At 30.5% G+C, this 12,533-nt stretch overlaps 1 protein-coding gene and 1 long non-coding RNA gene across 2 annotated transcripts in view; both read right to left on the bottom strand.

Moving 5' to 3' along the window:
- LOC126780763 (uncharacterized) lies at window positions 1-1,979 on the bottom strand. The gene is made up of 3 exons (XR_007670533.1): window positions 1,190-1,979; window positions 952-1,107; window positions 1-210 (listed from the first exon to the last, which is right to left on the bottom strand). It is a non-coding gene; the product is annotated as an uncharacterized LOC126780763 (long non-coding RNA).
- A 1,642-nt stretch (window positions 1,980-3,621) lies between these two features.
- Window positions 3,622-12,533, bottom strand: part of LOC126780723 (alpha-1,3-mannosyl-glycoprotein 4-beta-N-acetylglucosaminyltransferase A) — a 28,919-nt gene continuing 20,007 nt past the window's right edge. The window contains 8 exon segments of the mRNA XM_050505385.1: window positions 3,622-3,898; window positions 5,017-5,233; window positions 5,418-5,614; window positions 6,123-6,230; window positions 6,340-6,552; window positions 7,625-7,853; window positions 11,076-11,188; window positions 12,167-12,375. Coding sequence (XP_050361342.1) covers window positions 3,764-3,898; window positions 5,017-5,233; window positions 5,418-5,614; window positions 6,123-6,230; window positions 6,340-6,552; window positions 7,625-7,853; window positions 11,076-11,188; window positions 12,167-12,375 — 1,421 coding nt within the window. The 3' untranslated portion in view covers window positions 3,622-3,763.

Consider the following 12,533-nt stretch of genomic DNA (forward strand, 5'->3'; position numbering starts at 1 on the left):
TTTCCTTAAAACTAACACATTTTATTTTCCCCCTTTGGATAGAGAATATAATGAATGATTTAATAGATTAACTAGAGTCTATTTTTGCTCATTGTCATTGGAAAATAACTGATTGTCCAATTTTTGTTCGTCAGAAAATTCTTCATAATTTCATTCTAAATTCCTTCCATTCCAGTTGTCTATTTTTCGTGCGTGGCCTTACTCTTGGATCTAAAAATTAGATTATTTTTTTATTATGATTACATCATATTTTATTTATTTCATCCATATATCTGATGTAGAATATAATTTATTTCAAGTAACTCGGAAACGGTAGAAGTATATTATTTGAAAATAGGATAATTATTCGGAAATCTTAACGTAAATAACTTCGTGTTGAGTACATCGCTCGGCTTAAAGTTTCATGTTTCACAGTTCAGTTTGAAAGTACATGTGATACTTTCAATAAGTGAAAAATTAACGTAGTTCTGTATTTTTAAAATACTTTAATTCACAAGGCATTCTCTTACAATAATTATAATAACGATTGTCTCGTTGGTCAAAAGAGCAATGCCTTCAATCTTCAGATCGGGCAAATAAAAAGTTATTGGGTTTTCTTGTCAAAAAATATTAGTACCAGGATTTTTGAATTTACAGTTCTTAGAATCCCGTGGTTCGGAAAACAAGTAAAGCCATTGGTCAGCGTTGAACTCTTTCCGATCGTGAATAAATAAAGTAAGCTTATTGTGTTTGCGCACACCCTTATTTATTAATCTGTCTTGCGCAGTTGACAAATCTATCAAGAGAATGATATTTATAATACCGAAAGTGTATTTTAATAAATTTACATGTGACTAATTTCATTCATTCCTTTTAAAAAAAATTACAATTAATTAAATCTAACAATTTAAAATTTTATATGATTTTACTAATTATGCATAGGTAGTTTAACATTAAAATAGTTTTACTTACCTCACAAAACTTAGTTAAAAATATGAAGCCATTGTCCACCGTTGCTGTCGAAATTTCCATCAGCTTAGACGATTTTATCGAATCATCCATTCGTACGTTTAAACTATGCCGTAACTAAACTTGATCGACCTATTAGACCACACACTACTGCATTCCCTGTTGGTAATTAATATATCAATTGATTTATTTTCAACAGAACAAATATAAATATTTAATTTAGTGATTTTAAATTACTTACACGCCGCGGATTCTCTTTGATGTTTGGTATATGGTAAAAAATTTACATCGTCTCCAGTACACGCCATTGTATTGCTTCCAAAGTGTTCTAATATTGCTGGTATTTCAATGTAATTTATGAATATTTTAGTATTCCAAAAAATGTAACATTACTATTATTTTTTACATTATCATCAAACATATGATACTATAAATGTTTCTATTTTTTGAGCATGTTCAGTCATCATTGTGTCATCATCACAATCATTTCATCTACAGAGTTAACTCGTAAAAGGCACGCTATTAGCGTATTGCTTACGCATAAATTGATTGAGTTTGTTTTCGTTGTTAGTCGATGTTTTGAATTGCAAATTTTTCAATACTTTCTAAAATTTTTACCCCCTCTTCTATAATCATACTAACGCACCATACATGTAAAGCCGTTGGTGCTGTGCCTGACCTCTTTCTGTTCGTGTCGGGTTTTCGTCCCATTGGGTTATGAAAGTGAGGGAGTAGATTGCACCTGTGTTTGCGCACATACTTCTGCACTATGATATGTCCTGCACCAAATATCTAATCTATCTTGAGACTTGCCTACGTGACTGAAAACGGTCAGGAGGACATCAAACTAACGCACCGCTCAGTGCTGCTAGCCTAGTCATTGTATACATTTTTTTCAAAATACATGGGAATCAATAAAGCTGATTCTTAGATATTTTGTAAGCTTTCTTAAGCCTCCCCAGGAATAGAAAAACTTAGCTTGAAATTTTCTACCAAAAATTCTCTCACAGTCATCTTAAAAGAAAGAATATAATTTTTTTTCTGCAATAAACTCGGCGCTTCGCCAAAATACGAAAATTGCAATTATATACTAAAGTGTTATGCTATTGTGTTACACAAACTATTTAATGTGAATTTTTCACCTACATTTTGATTGTTATGGAAAAAATTAAGGGTTTTAAATTAGGTTTTTTTCTGTTTTATATGGCTATACAAATCGAAAATATATCTATTATAAAACTTAGTTCCCTCTACAACCGTTGATCCATAATAGAATATTTATATACAACGTGAGCTACGAAATCAAAATTATACAAAACTAATGTCATTTTTACGTCTACAAGTATCTACAATTGATAAAATAATTTTTTTCAATCGCTGAAAACAATTACCACTATTTTACTAAAAAGATTACAGAAAAAACTCATATCAAATTTTGAGCCATAATTGCAAGTTAATGTTTTTTTTTAATGTGCAGGTGGGGGTCTCTACATAATATCTAAGAATCAGCCCATCACAAATCACATGCATTTTTCTGACCTAATAACGGCTACGCTACGGTTGCGTAGTTAAGTGTTTGTGTGAATTATGTCGTAATGCAAAGCTCTACATCCATCACGCGTCAATCCGTAAGTACTTTCATCGTAATAAGCAATGCATTTTTAATATTTGGTATTTAAATATTGAACTAAGTTGTTATATTATATGTTTTTAAATTTCCAGCACACGAACCTTAAGATGAAGCGAGATTAATAGAATACTGCTTAGAAGAATTCGTTTCTGGTAAACTTTGCATATATTTTGAAGACAAAGAATATTGTGAAAGGCACCTGACAAAATAGCTTATAAGTTTTTTTAGTTTTTTTTTAAAGCCAGATAAAGTTAAGTCAAAGTATTGAATATTTATTATTTCGTGTCTCCTTATTTAAAAAATAAATTGAACGTTTGCCTATATTCGACACAAACTACCTAGATATTTACCTTTTTTTATAATGTTATTTTTACAAAAAAAATACACTAGAAATTGTGTATTGCTCGCGCGCGCCTTTTCACGAGTTAAAATCACTCTTTATTTTAAGCAATCTTATTATATCTGTTTGTAAATTTCATTCTTATTTTAAAATAACATTTAATGTTAATAATATTTTTAAATATTATATTTAATGGCTACATTCATCCAATTAATAAGAATACCGTAGGCATTATCAATACGTTAAATAGACAAAATGACAAAACATGCGGTGGTCCTTTCAGTTATTATCCTCTATATATATTTGATTACTAATAATAAGCCTTTCATACTGGCTAACCTTAATCTATTTACTTATAATAAATGATTACACAAAATTCTTAAGATAAAAAGTAATAACTTTCCTCTAAACATGAATAAATCCTACTGTAATAGATGTAGCATAGACACTTATTGTAAATCACAATTATTTTTGGTCGTGAATTTTTCACTTTTTTCATTTAAAAATGAATAAATATATGATTATAACTTAGGATTACGATAAATTGTTGCGTTTAAAATGATTCCTTTTAAGTTTATTAAATAGTTCATTAATAAATAATACAACTTAGTGAACATCTTAAACAAATAATATATCGTGAATATTACTTTATCTTTTTAAATAATATAATATCTTTTAATAATATAAAGTAGTTGTAATTAAATCGCCCTTAATTCTAACACTTATATTTTTTTGGTACTTTTTTTTTACTTTGTATTAAAAGTGAAACATTAGTCAGTTTAGATCGCAAGGGTACAAATTCAAATGTAAAGAACATGATATATCGAAATTCTCAACTAACACATTTATACCAAAGCCTTTTCAAATGGCTTTGGAAACTTTTGACCAGGCAAATAATTCTTAGCCATTCCGCTCCAAGTTGTCTCCATCATATCCAACTTTCGAGAATATTTTTTATCGAAATGTGTTTTCAGCTCGATCTAAAAATTAATATTTATTGTACATTCTATTTTAAAATAGTTTTTTTTTAATAATAATTGAATAACGAAAAGTGCAAACGTTAATGTTAACTATTCTTTACTCCGATAATACATCGAAAATTATGGACGTTAAGATGTTATTTCCTTTGTTATGTCTGAAAAAAAAGCTCATTTACCATTCAAATCTGAACACAGCTATACTCAGTATTTCTGTTTGACGGTGAATAACTGATGAATAAGAGAACCCAGACGGCTTGCATTAAGTCGGTCTTTCAAAAACTTATTAAGCTGATTATTATTATCTCTTTCATTAATTAGCTGCCTACATAAGAATTACGAATATTCAACGATTACTCAAAAACTTACTTTGCTTATTAGGTATTTAAGTTTTATCAAATTACTTATTATTCATTTATATACTGAATATATATATATATATATATATACACATATACATTTTCAATATTATATATATATTAAAGATTTAATGTCATTATGTCAAAATAGATTTTTAAGCTATTTAATTTATTGAGCACACTTCTATTTTTAACCTAAACAGTAGTATTATTCTTTAAAAACAAATCCGAAACTCACCGCAGAAAACAGTCATTAAATATCATAAAGTGATATGTGACATTGACCATAATAATCATAGCATTTCAAGAATGAAACATATGTCGATTGTAAACATTTCACGAGTGAGTAACGAAGGAAGTACTTACAAAATAGCACTGTTATTTATTACGTAAGACTAGTTCAAATTTCAAACACAGTATGTAAAATACATTAAGAAATAAATTTTATGTACATTAAATTTTATTCAGTTTAACCCATTTACTAAATTCAACAAACAAGTCATTTTGCTTACAGATAGTAAAATTTTCTACGAGATACAATTCAGAAACGATCATTGGCTTGCTACTTACGAGTCAGAAGACCACACATAATGTATAGTAGCGTCAAAGTATGGAGAAGAAAGAAATAAATGTATCAATCAGGCGATTCTATTAACCGTATGCAAAACGAATAATTCTTTTGGCGTTTATATAAATAATTAAGACTGTTTGTTTGAATAAGATAAGTGAACATCTTATCCTAATTATAGCATTTACACTTACCTCGGAAAGAACAACCCAGTAAAGGCTATCCTTATTAACTCGAAGGCGAATAGCCAAAAGAGGGCCCATATTATAGTCGAGTTTCCCATCAGCCAATCCGAACTCATCAAAACGATCCACGATGAAAAAGTTTCTAGAGTTCATGGTGTAAACTTCTACGACAGTGTCGTAAAATTTGTCAGCTTGGTGTTCGACGTTGCCGCTTCTAAAGGTATAGCTAAAGAGAAAGAATGAAATAAACGAATGATACCTAAAATCAAAATATAAATTCTCATTTAACATTGAGTTTGTTTTGGTAGTTACGACATAATATGTGAATGGTAGTAACGACACACTCACATTTCCTAAACAAGTATCGGTATTAAAAAATGTATAAAAATATGTTTATTATTTATAATTACCCTGAAATCCGCGTTGGCTTTGCAAACCAGAACTCGATGACTTCACCCCTTTTAGGGCGAAGGCCCCAAAAGAATGATTTGCCTTCGTATGCATTCTTTACCGTATATTGGCCTTTTTCTTTGATTGTTACACGGACGAATTTCAAAATCGGGTTGTCATGAGGATAAAACAATGGCAGCTTGCCGTAGCGGGGATCCTAAAACGTTTCCGAATAAAATAAACGAATATTTTTAAGAGAACATGTACTTTATTCATCTAGGAACGTCGTGTTGTGGGTTTGTTTTTAAACTCCCCTTAACAAAACAAATGTTATTCGCGAATATATCCGCCTGTTTCAGTACCTTTTTTTTTTTTTTTTATAGAATAGGAAGGCGGACGAGCATATGGGCCACCTGATGGTAAGTGGTCACCAACGCTCTTAGACATTGGCATTGTAAGAAATGTCAACCATCGCTTACATATCCAATGCGCCACCAACCTTGGGAACTAAGATTTTATGTCCCTTGTGCCTGTAATTACACTGGCTCACTCACCCTTCAAACCGGAACACAACAATATCAAGTATTGCTGTTTTGCGGTAGAATATCTGATGAGTGGGTGGTACCTACCCAGACGAGCTTGCACAAAGCCCTACCACCAGTAAAAACCTTTAACTTTATATTAAAAAAGAGAATAGTCCTGTTTGAAGTAAATGTAACTTTTACCTTAACTTTCTGAATCTTTCCTTTAAGCGACGAGTACAAGCCAATGTGTTGGAATAAGGACGATTTATATTTGGGTCAGATTTGCATTTTATTCTTCGCACAAGCGTTCTAAAAAATAAACGTATCTAAATTATTACTCAAATATAATGTTTTAAACAATAATGTGTAATCTGTATTTATTATATACATATATCAAACGTATTGAAATAGAACTGACCGAGTATTTGTCAATGGTGCACACCCGATCAGCGAGGTAGCTTTCTACCAACCAATCAATCGGCATGTTTTTGTAAAAAAGTTGCACATATACTATAAAGTTTATCAGTTCCGATGATTTAAATAGCTTTCCAATGCCACCAACATGACAAAACTCCAAAATAAACCAATCCGGATTTGTTATCGTAATGGCGCTCACGAACTGCTTGATTTCCTGAAATATCATTTTTCTTTTCGATCAATATTTGGATACATAATATTAACAATTATTAGGAGCTAAGCTAGAATGAAACTTTACATGAAATTCTTATCACTGTGGATTATTATATGTATTAACCTTACACAGAAAAAAAAGATAGGTTTCTATATGATAATTTACATAAATGTAATTAAAGTCGCTAGAAATAGAATATCAAGATGTTTTATTGAAAAAGCAGTAAATTATAAAAATGATCTCAAATGTAATTACTTTCAACTTCAATTATTCGTTTCTTGATAAAAATTATATTGCACTTTAATGAGAAGAGAACACTTGACTCAGAGGCTTAAATTTCGCTTTGCTCAAGTTAAGCTACATTGCAATTCAATTCGCTACATCGACAGTATTATAATATTTGTTGTATTTGCATCATAATATTAATTTTTTGAGTAACACAATACACATGAACACATTTCGCATTTTACAAATTAAGCACGATTTTATGCACACCTATATAATATTAGTTATGTTACTAATTGGTCATTAGAGCTGTAGAATGTAGTAAATAGTAACAGTCTGTAGACGCCCCACGCTGGGCTGTTAGAATAATTTTACATTAATTTCATATACTAAGTCTATTTCTAAAAAGAAGTATCAAATATAAAGGTTTTTTTCGAATGTGACAGTATTCTCTTACATCTGTATCGATTAAACCAACTGTAGTTAGTGCGTTTTTCACGGCTGTAGAATAAAGACGAATAGCTGTATTAGCAACGAAGGTTTACTTTTTAATTAATAAATATTAATTTAATTACGTAATTTAAATTATGTTGATGAATAAATTTATTCAGAATGCGTCTGTAAAGAATAATTTATTTTGCAAATAAATATAAAAACCAAATAAAGAATATTTAAAATGTCACGGACGTGAAATTCAAACATAAAAATGTGACACTTTTAAAGAAATTAAATTAACGATCAATTATATAATGATTTCATTATTTCGTAAAGTCATATATTTATAATATATTTCGTGTAATCTAAATTCTATTACATTAATCATAACATTGACAGTCAAACGCCTTACCTGCATATAGTTATCTTTAGAGATGACATCGTCCTCTAGCATAAGGTAGTAAGTTCCTCGGGTTTGAGCGTACGCCATTAAGAAAATGGTGTCCAAATTCTGCTTAGTTCGCCATTTCACTCGCTTCAATGAGTCGCCAAGACTTAGTGGTAAGCTGTCCAGATCCGGGTAATAGGTTGCAGAAGGAGATATCACTTCAATCATCCCATCTTCCACTTCTTTTTGAAATCTAAACGAAAAAAAAATGAAATTTCACATATCAACCATCAAAATTTAAAATTTTTATTTGCTTTATATTATTAAATACCATATATTATTAATATTATTAAATACTATTAGGTAAATTTGCCTCTAATCTACAGAAAAGAAATATTGTTACTGTAAGATTTTTATTTAAACTACGATTTATTTTTGTGATTTATTCAAACACAAAGCTTTGAATAAATTTGGGACACTTTTATTTCATAAATTAAAACTTAATTAATATATTATAATCTAATTTATATAAAAAACAGATATGTGTTTATAGACAAAGACATAAAGATGTCTATTTGGTATATGTTATACACGTTTTAAATAATTGAGACATAATTCGATTTTTTTATACATATTTACAGGTGATGCATTTGATACCATGCACAAGGATTCCAATCAATTGATTATACAACTATCGGATGAGAGCACTATCACCTTATACTAATTAAGCGTCAATTATAATGATTACACTAAATCGCGATAGGTGTTTAATGGCTGGTCAGAATTACAGGTGGTTAATCTATTGATTTATTTACACGCAATAAGTACAAATACTTTTGTTACAGTACAGTGACAGCCTGTTAATATCCCACTGCTGGGCTAAGGCCTCCTCTCCCTTTTGAGGAGAAGGTTTGGAGCTTATTCCACCACGCTGCTCCTATGCGGGTTGGTAGAATATAAATGTGGCAGAATTTCAATGAAATTAGACAAAGCAGGTTTCCTCACGATGTTTTCTTTCATTGTTAATCACGAGATGAATTATAAACACAAATTAAGCCCATGAAAATTCAGTGGTGCTTGCCCGGGTTTGAACCCACGATCATCGGTTAAGATTCACGCGTTCTAACCACTAGACCATGCCATGCATTGATTTACAAAGCACTAAAATAGCTATTATTCTTCTTAAAAAATGCTTACACTATTTAATTGAAAATAAAATGAACGGCCTGTAAATGTCTTTCTCTTTTTGATGAGTTTGAAGCCAATCACACTGCCCACCGGGATTGCAATATTTTTAATATAAAACGAAAATTAAGCACATAATCTTCGGTTAAGCTTCACGCGTTCTAACTACTGCACCATTTTGGTTCAGGTATCATGTGGTTTGCTATATTCGCTTTAACTAATTTCATTCATTATTTGTTTTTACTTGACTACCTCATAGTAATTGGTTATCTCTGTTAGAAAATACATCGGTACTGTCAAATATAAAAAACATAACTTACAACCTGAATGCACTGCCAAGATTTGGATTTGTGATGTCACATCTTGTGCCTGTAATTCCACTGTCTGACTCACAGTTCAAACCGGAACACATCAATACAACGTAACGATGCTTAAGCATAAGCATAGCGTTATAATAAAAAATTCAAATGCGTCATGGCGATTCAATAATTTAAATTGCGAATAATCGCTTCTAATTCACATACCACATTACATTACAATATGAACGACCTTTATTATGAGATATCATGTCATGTAATTTCTTCAATACTCTATTAATAATGAAATAATGTATACGTTGTTACAAATTATTTTAATTAAATATTATAATTCAATCGGATCTTTACGGTATAATATAAAACTTTATAAATTTTATTAAAATGATTCCGATAAACTTTGGATAATAAAAAAAGTAAAAACTATAAATTTTGAAATTCATCTGCCGTATTTATTGGAATTATTTCAAAGATCATAGCATACTTTGATTTCATTGTTTGTGGCAATCTAGAAAAGTCAACTTTAAAGATTTGCCTTATTGTATGATAAGAAAAGTTTATATTTTGTTGCATTTGTATTTTATTCACATACCCTTTCAAATAAATGTTTATATATACATATATTTGCTAAGCTTATTGTCATATTACTATTTCTCATTATGTGAAAAGAAGCAGTAAATCGAGTGTACATTTATTAGAACTCCTGTAGGAACTTACCGAGAACTCCTACTTGTACACAATAAGCTCGAGTCACGTTTAATATTATATCAAGCATGAATGATATTACATTTTCCATCAAAGTAATAAGTGCATCTATTTGTAATTTTTATTGTTACAATCGATAATTTCTCGTTTACCGTTTTGCTGAATAACTTAGTGATATAAAATTTCTATGAATTTGAGAAATAATGTTTAAATTAATTTTTTGGTGAATTGATTTGTCGGTATATTTTTTTGTTATTGGTGGACAGATGGGCAAATGGGTTACCTGATGTTAAGTGGTCACCACCGCCCATAGACAACCATTACCCTTAACCTTAGCGCCACCAACTTGGGAACGAAGTTGTTACGTCTCTTGTGCCTGTAGTTACACTTGCTCACTCATCCTTTCTGGCTTGAACAGTCTTACCATCTAGATCAATCGATGTCGAATAGCTCAAAGTCTTTATGATTATAGACATACAAAACGTAATCACATGGAAATTTAGACATATTATGCTATATATTAAGATTTCTGACCCAGGAAATAGCTTTTTTAGAAGTACAAGATTCCAACGGGTATCAGGTATCTTTCGCCTGGTTGATATTTTATTATTTGTAATAAACTGCATTATATCATTCTCAAGCTACTTGTTTAATTTGTTAAGTTGTTTAGTTTATATGTGTATAACATAATTAATAAATAGGTCAATACTTCAGGGAAATCTATAGTTATACTGTCTTTTTTTTTCATTGAATAAAATTATATTTTTATCTTATATTTAATAGTGAATGCTTGTCTTTATCGTATTTTATGCGCTTACTTATCGTTCATCCAGATGAAACTTTGTACCAGGTGTTGTACGGTCAACAGTAAATGGAGCGTGAGTCGCATCGGACTGTTTTCATGGACGTAACTAAAATTTTCTTTAGAACATATTGTTTTTTTATATTATAGGTAGGCGGATGAGCATATGGGCCACCTGATGGTAAGTGATATCCAACGTCCATAGACATTGGCATTGTAAGAAATGTTAACCATCGCTTACATCGCCAATGTGCCACCAACCTAGGGAACTAATACGCTATGTTCCTCGTACCTGTAATTACACTGGCTCATCGACTCTTCAAACCGGAATACAACAATACCAAGTACTGCTGCTTTGCGGTAGAATATTTGATGAGTGGATGGTACCTCCCCAAACGAGCTTGCAAAGCCCTACCAGTAAAAATTAGTTTGAAACAAATTGATGATAAATAAAAAATATGATACTTACTCAGTCTCTATGTCTTTGGCGATGTTAAGAACATACTCTAAATCTGATTCGCCGACTAAAACGACGATGAGCGTGTCATTTTTGTCCTTTTCACGTAAGCCGCCGACCAAATGCTATAAATAAACGTACAAAAACACAATGCATTTGCTCTAGGATTAATGTTACATTTTTGCGATTTTAATGAAATCTGATTAGAAAACTAATGAAAACGCTATTTTAAATCATTTTCATAGTTTCCCAAGCTCTTTAAGTACGGCTAGTGTAATAACGGTGCTTTATTGACTGTTGATGGTTTAAAAATTTCAATAAACTATTCATTCATATTCCTTGTCTTAAAATTCAATAATAACTACGGTTACAACAAAGTCCATTTATACGAATCTGAACAAAACGGCACATTTAAATAGAATAATCATTAATAGTTCACTACACGCAATGACTTACTTTCAGGGTTAGTTTTTAGTGAAGCTTTGCATAAAAATAGTATATCGACTAACAGAATTAAATATATGTATTTAATATTGTTTATGACTATAGAGAAAAAGCAGAAGTGGATTTAAGTGAGCCTTAATACTTTGTCAATATTGTGCATTTGCTTATCCGCGCAAACGGCTTCGTCTTAATATATAAACTGAACGATATTTAAGCTTGTTACTGAATTTATAATATGCAATGTTCTTTAAAATATATCAAATACCAACACTCAATTATTTTATATCAAATCACGAATTCAATTGCAAAATATGAGCTTAAAAAAATATAAATAATTCGGTTATCCATCATTCAGACTGAAATGAAAACGAATGATTTTTTCGGTACAAGCAGAAACATCTAAAAATAAAAATAAAAAAGATCATAAGAGCTGGGATTCATTTCAATATTTCATCGAAGTATTCGATCACAATATTTTTTAAGCGAAAACTAATAAACATTTCTACTAGCCATCTGCTATGTGGTATTAAATCTTTCTACAATATCGTTTTTACAGTCCAATTAGTCCATTTAATAATTTTCTATCAAATGTAAAATAAATAAAATGTGCATATTAGTATATACAGAAAAAGATATAAGATAATAGCTAAATCACTTACCTCTAAGGTTACCATAAGGTAACTCTGCTTATCTCTTTTCACAGTCGGTATTGCTATAACGTATTCCGAACCGTGGCGATTTGATTTCAAGTGATACGATGGTCGTAAACTGCTAGGAACGTCCGCGAGGTGAGGTAGCAATTTTAAGATGAAAGAATTTTGCATCACTGGTACAATCTTCGTATAGACACCCGCTGTCGACTTCATACCTGTGTACAATATTATTGTAATTTTTAATACGACCATTCGAACGTTCATTTGATGAATGCTACGGTTGAGTAATAAATAGCTGTCAAAGTTATGTTTTCAATGTAGTTTTGTATTAATAGGATACTCGCCAATTAATTTCGCAAATTCGCCTTTGTTC

The sequence above is a fragment of the Nymphalis io genome, chromosome Z (assembly GCF_905147045.1).
Source record: "Nymphalis io chromosome Z, ilAglIoxx1.1, whole genome shotgun sequence".
NCBI classification, from domain to species: Eukaryota; Metazoa; Arthropoda; class Insecta; order Lepidoptera; family Nymphalidae; genus Nymphalis; species Nymphalis io.